Below are 13,373 nucleotides of genomic sequence, written 5' to 3'. Positions count from 1 at the left end.
ACTTCTAAGTCTTTCCAAGTCCCAAGGGGTAGGGGGAAGTGCCCTCTTGCATCTGAGCTTACCCACATTCTCTAGCTGGTTTCAAGATTACCTCCTTTTCAGCTCCCCACAAGTAGTCAGTGCCTCTCACTCAGGGATATGGAGGTCGATCTTACACTAGGCCATGATTCTCTACACAGAATAGCTGTGAGCATGGACTTGGGCACCTGGTATTCCTTCGGTCCTAGTCCATCTTGGCCTTTTCAGCTGAGACATCTTGGGTAGTTGGGTACTGTAATACCTACAACGTAATGAGAATTTAATAGACACATGTTGATTTGTCCCACACCTGGAGAACATTCCCTTTGCAAAGCATCTTGATCTGTCTGAGTCTCAAAAGCCAGTCCTGCCAATTGTCCGTTTTTATAAGCAAGGTAGACTCAGGTGTCGAGCAAAGCTAGAGCTATCGATACCTTGTGTCTTCTTACTGATAGGTCCAAGACTCACCCACATTTATACCCTGTGTGCATCCGGGTAAAGCGCTTTTCCATCTGTAAGACTAGATTAAAAGCTTGTTCCAGATCAGCTCAAAAGGGACAGAATGACAAAGCCAAGTCTACTTAAATTTCAAAGACTGCATGCATAAGTGACTTCAAGCAGCAGCTGATTATCAAGGGTCGCTGCCCTCAAGGTGTTTTATTTGGTATCCTGTCAAACCAGTTTTTATCGTGTTAGTGATTGTTAGAATGGAAATTTGTATCTTTATGGCCAAGATACCCCCCATTAAGCCTACACCTAATTTACGAAGACTAGAATTTATGTACTATTCTAGACCTGTTAGTTCAGCCAATTCCCTTTAACACGAAGCATAACAGATCACATTATCCTCAAGCCAGAGGGAATCTGTTTGCTACCTAGTCAGATAACAGCACTGTGGGAACTAACATTGGGACTAATGCCTCAACATTAAGATGAGGACCTCACAGGAGTTTTCATTCATGTGGAATTAAAGGTAGCTAATAAGTTGTGCACCCTAAATCCAGGATGTTTGTGCTGAATAGGGAAAAAAGCAGGAGACATGGGACATGGTTCCAAGGAGAATCAGGGCCCATCTTGTGACAACTCAAGTAGAAGTGGTCTAGCTGCTGAGCGTTGTTAGGATGACAGATCCCAGTGTAGTACACCTGACTGTGCCATCACCTTGATATCTGCAGCTAACAGCATGATGACCATAAACCCACACATCCTCAGTACTTGTGACTCCTACAGAGGAACTTGAAATGCAATGGATCTGTTTAGGAAAGACTTGACTGCAGAGCTTTCTCAAATAATGGTCCAACTTGCATGTAAGTTAAAAGCATCACTGTTTAACATGCAAAGTGTTTGGGAAAGTTACAACTTAAGTACTACCTGAAGCCACCAGCTACATACCCAGATGTTTCATGTACAGTGGGGTAGGGCTTCTGGGAGTACGAGATTGCTGATACAGAAAGATCAATTCTCACGGCGCATGCAAAGGAGGCAGTCAGATCCCTTGCTGCTTGGCTTCAGTTTTAAGTGACTGGCATCACCCACCATATATTGTCCAAACCATAGGTTCATCATCCCTGGGCTCCTTTCCTCTGACATCAAGGACAATGCTGTGTGTGTCCCCTGCCTGCACATCTCAGGCTTGCTACTGTCCATCCTCCGTAGGCCACCACTCACACTGGCCCAACTTCAGTGTCCCAGTTGGTCCATTTAACCCCACCCTCCAAAGTTAGGTCAAAATAGTGACCCCAACAAGTCAATCTGATCCACATCATGCTTAACATCCTGATGGCATCTGATCATGAGATCATTGGTGACCCTTTCATGAAGCAGACCCAGCCACTCAACCCTGGCTCCCATTTCCAGCCCTACTTCCATTCCACACGGGTATTCAGGGAGACTCCATTCCTTTGCCAAGTACATCACATACTCTAACTCTTCACATCCTTCATGTATCAACTTTAGAGTCCTACAAGAGCCTGACCTTCACACAGAAGGGTCAACATGTTCCTAGTTTCCATAGTACCTCCTGTCACCTAACACTTAGAAGTGACATTCCAGCACTTCTAATATGACCAGGCCTTAACAGTCTGTGTTTTATCCTTAAACGTACCAACAATTTTTACAGAGGGAAATAAGTTACTAAGCACCAAGCTCCAGAATACTCCATTCGTATCTGACCCTTTGGTGTTTGGTAGACATGTGAGTTGCATACATGACTCCAGATGTTCACGATCCCACAGGTTGTGGATAGGACACCATATGGACTATGCTGGCTTCACAATCCCTCCACGGTCAAGGATGATACTCAAAAAAACCCTTTGCTTGAAGGCTGGCTCCTTTTGATGCTGGGTAGTGATGTGGAGTGGGAGAACATTTGGGAGGGCTGAAATAAGCTTTGTGAACCAAAAAAGAGACACCGAGTGGCTGACACATCAGCTCTTATGACTGAGCACTTGCAGTTTCCAGGTTTCAGATATTACAACACGTTGATTTCACCACTCAGCATTAGAAGACCATTCCTACAAATCATATGGGGAAAATTAGGGACCACTTTCCTATACTACCTAAGATGTGATTGAGAATCTAACATTCAGTATGCCAGGCAAGCACTAGGTATTGTGGCTGACCTGTTGACACTAGACTGCCTCGGTCATCTCTAATCTGCAGGGTCAGGTCTCTCTCAGGGTCCACCCTCCCTGTGTCCCATGTGTGTAGAAGCCTCCACTGTGGCCACAACTGCAGCATCTTTCCCAATAGGACGTTACCAATTTAACAGCTGTGCCCAAATGTACCTCGAAAAGTGGACAAATTACAATCCTTTTAAAGATTCTATGCCAGCTGCCAGGTATGTGTCATGCTACTTGGTCTTTCCAGCTTCATCTGAGTCTGAGATCATTCGTCTAACTTCCCCCTTTTGATGTCTTCCCTTATTGAGCCTCACTCTACATGAACCTGAGTTGCCTGTGTACAAGGAGGGACTTTCTATCCAATCCCAGGAATGCCATCGGGAATGACTGGAGCCCTCCCAGACAGGAAACAAAGGGGACCTGAGTCCTTGTCTAGACCTAGGCCCAAGCCAGGGACATTGAGACAGCACCCACTCCTAGTTGGTTTGCGGCCACCGCCATCCTCTGGTCATGCCTAGAAGCAGAGGTAACTTTTACAGCCACAGCAGCCGAGCTAAGAAACTGGTCCCACAGTCCCCAAAGGCGGGGGAGATGCCAACTCCCGAAATGCTCCAATGGTTATTTTCCAAGGCAGCCATGTGTTTTAGGCTGCTGCATTAGAGCATTTTAGGATGAAAGCCAGAACCAGGGGCAGGGGTAAGGGAAGAGCTTTTCAGTCACTTCCTCGATTCCCTTGTCAGGCAGATGTAAGTGCAGGCACGTAGCCTGTTGATCCAGGTTGTGCCCTAGTCCAGTTTCCCCAAGGGCTGGTACCCCAGAATGGGTGGCAACACTTTACAGTGTGACCACCACTGCCACTGTCAAGGTGGGTCACCGCAACTCAACTGCCTCTCTGCCTTCTTCCCCAAGGCGCTGAGAGGCTGGTGGTTGGGGCTTTAAGGGTGGGAGGATGAGAGGGCAAGCCCTGCCTTCACTGTAGGGGCCGAGTTTCATCTATTTATATTGAAGTCTATTTTCTCAGTGTGACACCTTGTTTAGGAACACGGTGGCCTGCTGATGCAATTAAGATGAAGTAAAACTCAAAGTGGGCCCTACTCCAATAGGACCAGGGTCCTTTATAAACAAGGAAGTGGAAACAGGCACACAGGGAGAAGGCATGTGAGGATGAAAACAGGGATGGGGTGGTGGTCCCACAAGCCAAGGAGCAGAGATGCCAGCAGACCATCAGAAGCTGGAGGGCCTGAAACATTCTCCTTCACAGCCTGGAAAGGAGCCAACCCCACCCACCTCTTAATCTCGGATTTCCTGGCTTCCAGAACAAAGAATTTCCATTTAAACCACCAAGCCACCAAGTTCATAAGCACTTTGTTATGCCAGCCCTAGCAGAGCAGTACAGCTTCCCAGCCACACACAGATCTCGACGACCACACAGATCCCCCACTGCTGGGATGGGTAATGTCTACCCAGAAACACCACCCACTTCGAGGAAGCAGATCAGAGCACCTGTTTGCCACAGGCAGGCAGAGCCTGAGTCAAAGGAGGAAAGGCTGAATGACGCATGTCCAAGTTCCCTAGGCCCATCTGCAGTCAGATCCCCCCTCCCCGACAGGAAAGGCATGAGAATGGAGAGGCAGGGCATCCAGCTGGTCAGTGGTCTCTCTCCATGGCAACAAATGCAAGAGCCCACCACTAACAATGTATGTCCATCCTGTGTTTTGCAGAGGGAACTGACCCTTTGGTCCACGTGTTGGGGGAAGCCGACTATAAAGGCAGCTAATAGCCTAAGTGTTTGGAAACAGCCAGAGGCCGCTGCCAAGGAACCAGGGGCAGCATTGGGAGGTGCTGGCAGGAGCTGGGATGGATTTGTGGCTGTGTCAGGGCTCAAAGATCCTCAAGCACTCCCTGGAAAAGAGGGCTGGGATCCAGTTCTGCCTAAGTCTTGAACACTCAAACACAGGGTGTTGAGATCTAGAGTTTCTATGCCCATGGAGTGGAAGGACTCAAGCACTGAGGCCAATGGGCAAGAAGGCCACCATAGGGTCTGCACAAGGAGACTCGCTGCAGAAAACGGAGCCTCATGATGGGAATCTCCATGTCAGCAACAGGCACTGGCACAACCCTCAAGACCAGACCCCCACGGCAACCACAGGATGCCCAATGACCACGTAGCCAAGCCAGCCCCTGCACTGTGGGCACAAACCAAGCCAGACAGCAGTGCTCAACAGCCAAGCACACATTATTAGCTCTGACCACACAACTGGAGGCAAGCAAAGACCCAGGCACCGTGGACTGAGTCAGAAGGAAAAGGCAGAAACCCTAGGAGTCTAAGTAGTTGCCCTAAGAGAAAGCTTTCAAATTGGAGGGCTACTGACGCTATCCTTGAACTTGGCTGAGAGCGTGCCACTAGATTCTACCTTCACTGGAAGAAAAGTTATTTAGGGGCACAACGAAAACTTGCATGTCTGATCCATTTCAGCCCTTTCACGTGTAAGGGACAGCTTAGACTGAAGAGAAGACCCAAACCCATTTTAACTCCTGGTTGCATCGCACTTGCTTTTCAACTCGGCAAAGTTCCAACCCAAGTTCCCTTCCCTGATGTAAGATGAAGGGCAAGGGCCCACAAACCCAGCATCTGGCTCACAGGAAGTGCTCTCAAGTATGAGGGTAAGGAAACTGTTCCAGGAAGGGTCCTGGGAAATGACAGGCCAGGGCTTCTGTCACCAGGCCTCACAGCAACACACCGAGTCTCGGAGCAGGGAGACAGGAGAAGCGACTGTGTTCTATCACTTATGGGAGTTTAAGAGGAAAGAATGGGACAGGGGAATTGTGTAACTGGACCAGTGTCCCTTGCAGCTACGGGAGCTTCAAAGCAGTGCAGGACACGGCTTTAGGTCCTCCAGTCTCAAGGCTGAACTCCAGCCAGTTACCCCGCCCCCTCTTCACCGGGATCTTGGAAAAGGATCAGATAGCTTCAGGCAACAAAACCTATGGTTAAGAAATGAGGGTAGGTAACCCAAGTAGGATAATATTCCCTGTACTATGTTACTAAAGTTATGCCGTTGATTAGGTGCTTAAGTACCTCCCCCCTTCAGTAACCTCAAACTGAAAAGTTATGCCCAAGCTTCCATGACTTGCAGGGATTTAAAGCTGCTGCAGCATACAGGTGTTAGATGATTTGCTTATTTGCAAAACTCACTTTCCAATGGGCTGCTCAACTAGAAACAAAGGTATTTACAACACCGCATAGGCCCCAAGAAGGGATGCAGTAACCAGTTCACTGAGGGTTGCAGGATAACTCGTTTCTTGCCTTGGCAGAATTAACCGGGTTAACACTTTTGCATAGGTTTACGCTGGCAGGTTAAAGGCTTTGTTATCAGTCCTCTGACAAAGGCATCCAGCACTTCCGGCAAGGTAGCCCGGTTTCCAGTTCACTTTGGAGAGACAGCCTAGGCCCCACCCCAGATTTCCAGGTCAAAGGTGGGTACCAGTAGCTGCTTTTGCCCTGCATTTCACCACCCTCCCTAGTCACAGCTAGTAACAGACTATGGACTCGATTCAACCAGTGAGATTTGAGAATTAAAGATCTGAAAGCCTGACAGTGTAGCCAAAAGCGTTACACGTTAACTCAGGCTGTGGGCAGCCACTTCCCACCATGTGCCAAGACCCTCTATAGAGGCCTCACTGGCAACCACTCCAACTCCCTGTGCAGATGGGGAGGTGGAGGCAGCGAGACTGGCTTGAGGTGGTAGAGAAAGGTGATTTACTCCAGGGACACTCCGGAGATGAAGGTTTGTGTATGACTTGAACTTATTCATGAGACGGACAGGCCTGGGAAAGGGACTGAAATTCCTAGAGCGGAAAGGCTCCCCCCCGCCACCCACGGTACCCAACAGTGTCTTTTGTGGGGTGGGGGTTCAGTCCACAGGGTGAGCTAGAGGGAAGCAGCACTACTCTTGCATAGGGCCCTTCCCTAGGGGGTTGACAGTTGAAGGAACAGGAAAGAAAGCCCCCCCCTTTTCCTCTGAGCCTGGACAGAACCCACGAGGGTTGAAAGTGAGGAAGTAGCTTGACAGGCTTTGGAGAGAAATTCAGAGCTGTCCTGTGGCTTTGTTCCTCCCCAAAGCTTCCAGGAGTACACGCCTCACACATCTGACACATTTGCAGTTTGTGGCTCTAAGCCAGGACTCACGCAGAGCGTGCTCAGAGGTCAAGGTGCATTCCAGGAAGCCACACGCCCTCAGTGTTTGTGTTACACAAAGCATTCAGAACCCACTCGAAACTTGTTTTCCCTCAGTGGAAAGCTGTTAACAGCTCCTTTAGCACCTGAGGCCAGTTAGCGGTTTGCCCGAGTTACCCAGTTGGAGCTAGTTTACGCCAAAGGTAGTCGAAGAGTTCTCTGAAGTATTGTAAGCTGCTGTTCTAAGGTTTCAAGAGCACATTGTTACCACTTTACAATTAAGTTCAGGTGATGCTTATGTTGCTGGCTCACACAGCAAAAGGGAGAAAGAATTGCCACTGGCTAAAAAGCATGCAGTTCATAGATCTGGCACACCTGTGTTTGAAATTGTCTGGGTGGGCCCCTGCAGCAAGTGCTCAAGAAACAGGGTCCCTGCTTCTCATCTGACAGAAAGGGGAGAGTCGAGACACTGATGAACCCCGTAGTCATAGCAAACCAGTGTGTAACAAAATGGGAGTATACCTTGACGGTGGATTGGCCTTAAACTGAGGCATCAAGTGAGGACCCAGAGACAGGTGCCAGAACAGGATGACCCAGGAGACTCACTCCTTGAGCCAGGCAGAGCCTCGGCATGCCAGTGTCTCAGAGGCCCAGGGAGGATGTTCGGTGTCAAGATAGAGACCTAAGGCTACCTACTAAAGGCTCAGCAAGCTTTTAAGTTTCCTCTGACTGCAATGAGGGACTCCAAGCAGATGACGATAAACTGGTCAGGAAGAGATTAGGATAACCCAGGTGAAAGAGCACCGAACAGGGCTGTGCTAGAGAGAGATTCGACAGATGGAGAGGTTCTAAGCAACTAGATTTGGTGAAGGCTTTAACGTAAGTCGGGGGGATGAGATTTCTGGTCAGTGCAGCTGGAGATGCAAGGATGCTGGTCACTATTGGAAGCAGCACCCCAGAGAAGTCAGCAAGGGAGGGGAAGGCAAAGTGGTCATTCTTCCTGTGGTGCGAGTAGGTGTCTTTCAGACCCTTCCTATGGAGCTCCCAGGAGACAGTTCCAGAAGGGGCTAGAGAAGTAGCTGGGTCCCCAGGGATGTAAGCCATTGGTGTATACAGACCTCAGGATCCCCATCCTATTAGGGGTTATGACGCACATCTGAAAGCAATTCAAGTATATCCTAGCAGTGACCCTTACACGCTGGACACCCGATAGCGGCTTAGCAACACCTTGGGAGTGCAGGTGTACCTGATTTTTATCAATTGCTTTTTGAAGCGCAGTTCTGTCCAGCCGGCTGCTCTAGACCACTCTGTATGCAAGTCCCCTCCATACACCGTATGTGTTTGTTGGCTCTGGGTCTCCTCGGCCTCTAGAACGTGGTGCCATCCCTATTGAATTCAGTGGGGGCCCAACACAACAGGATATTACTAGAAGGCATGAGTGGCGACTAGGGGAGCCCAAGGAATAGGCTGGACCCACAGTAAACACGGTTCAGGTGTTAAAGCTCCCACAGTTGAGAGCACCAAACTGAGCTCGCCCTACAAGGAAAAGCCTGGAACACACCCTGGTGGTTCCGTTTCCTTTCAAATCAGATTTTCTGCCACGTTCATATAGACTCAAACAGCTCCCCCACCCCCACTGTAAAGCCTCCGCAGTTCTAACATGTAACTTCCTTTCAAGCTAAAAATAAGCTGTAGAGCCCAGCAGCTGGGGATTTGGGAATGTTTTACTCAAGTTCGACTGTCTCGTTTTCAATGTCAACTCCAGCAAGGCTTTATACACAGGTGTAAGAGTTACCAGCTTCCAAGAGCTTGAAGTTGCTCAGTTTTCCTAACAGTCTTGTTACACGAACGCACTACAACGTGAATGCAATTGTATGATTTGTTTTAAGGGTCTCATTAAGGTGGTTTGATGAGTTCTAAGAGCAGATACACAGGCCCGGCTTGTAGGCCGCTGAATCTGCTTTAGCAATCTGTTTTGTACGAAGACTTAATTCTCCACGGCCCCTCAATTCGCAAAGCTACTTTCATAACCGTTATTTCCTGGTTAACAGTTGTGTGTGGGGAGTGGGGTCATCCCTAGGAGCATCTCCCAGGTGTCAGGGTTATTCTTGAGACCATCAGTAAAAATCAGGGAACGCGGGAAGAAAAAGAGTGTTTACAAGGGGTTGAAGTTGCAATTTAGAATGAGACGTGACACTCATCGAGTGACATTTGAGCAACTAAGTACTTTTGAAGGACACAGGAGTCAGCCAAGTAGATCTCCGGGAAAAGAGTTTCAGGAAAACAGCCGAAGCCAGTACCCAAGGCAAAGAAGATACAGATGAGAGCAGGGGAGCAAGTAGTGAGTCTTATGTGACCCGGAGACTGTCACCCAGAGCCCTAATAGGCCGTTTAAGATTAACTTCTACTTCATGAAACTTAGAGCCCCTACAGACAAGCTAAGGAATACTTTACTTCAGATGGATCACTCTACCTGGAAAACACACAAGGTGAGGGAGAATAGGAGACACACAACATGGCCACTAACCCAGGTGAGCCACGAGAGACTACGGAAGTAGGTAGCAAGAAACTAACCTAGATACAACTAAGCAGACCTTTCAGGTTGGAAGAAAGCAGTAACCGCTCAGAGCCTGCGTTTCAGAACATTTAGCTACCCTCAAGTGCTTTGCTTTCTCTCACTTTTACCACCCTCCTAGCCCCCAGAGCCCCGAGGAAAAGCTTGTACCCACCCTACTGAAAAATGAGACGAAGCTTGGACACTTCACAGCCCCTACTTTCCCCCCGCAACTGAGCCACTGCCCTGGTTTTAGGAGTGGGGCTTGTTTTGCTTTAAGAAGTAACCCTTAACGTCCTTCAAAGTGGCAGCTCCCCTGCCCCTCTCCCCACACCTTTGCCTTTTAAAAAAAGCTCGTTTTGAGAGAAAAACAGCACAAGTTCAGGCCCAGCAAAGAGTAACCCCTACATTGTTGCCAGCAACTACTTCAAGGAAGGGCACTTAACCATGCTTAAAGACACAAACAGCATCCCTCTCCTGCTTACAAGAGCGTTCAGCTACCACCCCCTCCCCTCCAAGTACTTTGCTTTCTTCCCACTTTTACAACCCTCCTATCTCCCAGAGCCCCGAAAGAAAGCTTGTACCCACCCTATGGAAAGTGGAGACTAGAAGCTTGTACACTTCACAGCCCCTGCTCTCCCACCACAACTAAACCACTAGCCTGGTTTTAGGAGTGGAGCTTGTTTTGCGTTCTTAGGAAATAACCTTTAACTTCCTTAAAAGCGGCAGCTCCCCCCCTCCCCACACCTTTTTTGCCTTTTAAAAGCTTAACTTTTGAGAGAGAAAAAGCACGAGTTCAGGCCCAACAAAGAGTAACCCCTACAAGAGTTCTTGTTGCAACTACTTCAAGGAAGGGAACTTAACCGTACTTAAAGATGCAAAAAGCATCCCTCTCCTGCTTACAACACCCGAGCAGAAGGACTGGCGGCTCGGGAACACCCAGGGTCGCTCAATAAGAGGCCGGGGAGCGCCCGCCACGCAACACAGTCACTGGCACGAAGAGGTTTTTCCATACCCCCACCGAAGCCCGCCAGTACTTCCAATGTCTATAAGAACCGCCGCCCCCCCCCCCAACAAGCAAGCTTCCTACAGCCCAGCCTCTCCTACAAGATGTGAGTAGAACGCCCCACACTACCCGACTCCCAGAAGCATTCTAACACTGCCGGCCGTCTGCGCCGCCTTTTCAAGGGCCCGTGGGGCGTCCTATACGTCACTTCCGGGGCGGGGCGGGCGGGGCGAGCAAGGCGGGGGCGGGGCCGGCGGGGGAGGGGAGTGCCAGGTCCGCGCAGGCTCGCCGGGACCGCAGCCGCCGAGCCGAGCGCTTGACTATATATGGTCAAAGCTGGGGGCGAGCCGCGCGCGGGGCCGCGCTTCCGGGTTCGGGGCGTCCGCAGCGGCAGCGCGCAGGGCAGGCGCGAGCTGGCCTCGGAGCCCCGGCCTCGGACCGCCCCCTCCACGCCCGGCACGCCCGGTACCGCCTTCCGGCTCCAGTCCCCGGGCTCGGCCTCGGCGAGGTGTAATTCGCAGCGCGGACCGGCCCCGGAGGCTCTCGGCGAGCGCGGCGCGGTAACAAGTGGGCGAGGATGCCGTACGAGATCAGTAAGTGCCGCGGCGCGGGGTCCCCGAGCGGCCGCCGCGCTGCCCCGGCCCCGGTCCCCGGGCCCTCGGTGCGGTGCGGATGGCGGGGGAGTCCTCGGCGCGGGGGAGGGAGTGCGGGCGCCGGCCGGAGGCGTGGCGGGGCCGCCCTCGGGGGTGTAGGGCGGGACCCCCGGCGGGGGGTGCGCCCCCAAGTTGGCGCCGTGGGCCGAATCGGAGGAGCCCCGCTGCCCCCAAGGGCCTGGCCCGGGGCGCGGACCAGGAAGTCGCGCAGTCCCTGGCGCTCGTGGAAAGTGGAGGCCGCCCTCCCGGCACAGTCAACAGGTGACTGGCCGAGACCGGTCCGGGGCCCCTTCTCCTCCCTTCTGTCCCCGCCGTCCCTGCCCTGCCCTGACATGCCCCGCCGCATTTGTGTCTCCGCAGAGAAGGTGTTCGCCAGCCTCCCCCAGGTGGAGAGGGGCGTCTCCAAGATCATCGGCGGCGACCCTAAGGGCAACAATTTTCTGTACACCAATGGAAAGTGCGTCATCCTAAGGAACATCGATGTGAGTACCCCCTACCCCGGACGCGGTTCTGCTCCGGAGCCACCTCGGGATGGGATAATTCGCCTTCCCCTCCACCCCTCATCTCCTGCCCATTGGCCCGGGGAGGGTGAGGGCGCCACGCCCCCTCTACCAGGAGCCACACCTCAGAGCCCCGGAAGCCGGCCTCAGATTCACCCAGGTCCCTGTCTGCTCTTTCTTGATGAGGAAACTGAGGCTTAGTTCGTTTCTTGATGAGGTCATAGCACCCTGAAAGCGCTGGATCGCCTCTGATCTCGGAAGCTAAGCAGGGTCAGGCCTGGTTAGTACGTGGATGGGAGATTAGATTAGTTCATTCCTTACAAAGAAGGGCTCCGGATTTGAGGGATCAGACTGACCCAGTCGGCTGCTGCGTGACCTTGAGAAGATTGGCGATTTGGGCCTCTCTGAACCCCAGTTTCCTCGTCTGTAAAACAGATGATGAGATGATGACCACTCTCACTTCCCCTGCTGGCTGGGCAGATGGAATGAATGAGCTGATGGCGTCCCTCAAGCCCAGCGGTGCCTGGTGCACGTTGAGCCCTTGCTGAATGGAATGGCACTCAGCTAACTCGCTGTTAATACCCTGGTCTTCCAGTGTGGCAGAGCCCGGACAAACACCCAGGCCTCTGGGCCAGCCTGATCTGCCACCATGGATCTAAGCCCCAAAGCAAAAACAGGAAGCAGTGTGTTCCCATGAATCATTCTCTGCAGGCCTCCGGTACCCAGGCTGAAACGGCTTCTAGAGCCAGCTCCTTGGGAAATCCTTGCAAATTCATGGTATCCCTCTGTAATTGTTGGGGTGACCCAGTCTGTCTGTCAACCTCCCTCCCTTCCTGGGTTACACGCTTAAATTTTGCTTCTCGGTTCCTCAGCCTGAGTGATGGAATTGAGGGGGTGGGAGTTGGAGGCGCCGGCCCGGCCATTGGGTGATTTCTCCTGTGCTGTGCTTAGGTGGCTGGCACAAAGGTGTATGTTTTGATTGATTCCATAGGCCATAGGCATACAAGGGTGGTCAACTTAAAGTCAGCCTGATTTCGCTTAGTAGGTTGGGACTGTTGATCAGACACACTTGCCCTCCAGGAGGCCAGCAACTGGCTGAGGGAATGAAGGGGTCTCTGGGTCTCAGTTTCCTTCTCTGTGAAAGGAGAAGCCTCTTGGTCTGAAGAGCTGCTGGCTCTGCCCCCATCTGTCTCGTTAAGCCAGCCAGTCGCTGCTGTTCCTCTGCTGGAAGACAGAGCTCTACCTGCCGGGGATTACTGGGCACCTCAAATGAGGGGGTGGGCGGGTGTGAATGTGCTTTGAGGGTGCTAACAACTTGCTAGTCACACACATTCCTAGAAAGCCGAACGGCCTTGCTTAGAACTGGAGAAAATCACCAGGGATCTAATGGTAATGATGGGAAGTCTCCGAAGTCAGGTCCTGAGGCTTTTGAGAAAATAAAAATTGAGACAGCCCTAAAGAGATATTTAGTAGCTTGGCAAATAAAATCCACTAATACATCCTCGGATACAGAGCAGTAGGATATTTGGGTTTGCCCCTAACCAGGCCTTCGCTGTCCTTGCAGTCCACGTTGACTTCCAGGGAGGGGGCCTCACATAAAGTACGTGCTGTGCATCTGGCCCTGTGCTAGCTTCTTAAACTAGCACAGATGTGCAGCATCTCTTTCCACCCCACATGGGCCTGTTACTCTAAAAAGGAGTCAGACTTAGCAAGATGAGGCAGGCCAGTAACTGGAGCTGCTTCTAATGGAGTGGTCATTCAGGGAAAGGCACCCATTTGCAGAAAGCATTTCCCGTGTGAAACCCATTCTGCCTGTTTCTGAAATCTGTATTCTTAATCCTTCC

The 13,373-nt window shown here is 51.4% G+C and overlaps 1 protein-coding gene across 2 annotated transcripts in view; it reads left to right on the top strand.

Annotated features, from left to right (window-relative positions):
- Positions 1-10,706: 10,706 nt before the first annotated feature.
- The window catches only part of WDR1 (WD repeat domain 1), a 42,863-nt gene continuing 40,196 nt past the window's right edge, over positions 10,707-13,373 (top strand). For both annotated transcript variants that reach the window (XM_054484809.1, XM_063663523.1), the window contains exons 1-2: positions 10,707-10,969; positions 11,390-11,511. In XM_054484809.1, the coding sequence (XP_054340784.1) occupies positions 10,954-10,969; positions 11,390-11,511 (138 nt within the window). In that variant the 5' untranslated portion in view covers positions 10,707-10,953. The remainder of the gene's footprint in view (positions 10,970-11,389; positions 11,512-13,373) is intronic.

The sequence above is a fragment of the Pongo pygmaeus genome, chromosome 3 (genome assembly GCF_028885625.2).
Source record: "Pongo pygmaeus isolate AG05252 chromosome 3, NHGRI_mPonPyg2-v2.0_pri, whole genome shotgun sequence".
In the NCBI taxonomy this organism is placed as follows: Eukaryota; Metazoa; Chordata; class Mammalia; order Primates; family Hominidae; genus Pongo; species Pongo pygmaeus.
Note: the sequence above shows the minus strand (reverse complement) of the source record. Positions and strands in the feature narration are given on the sequence as shown.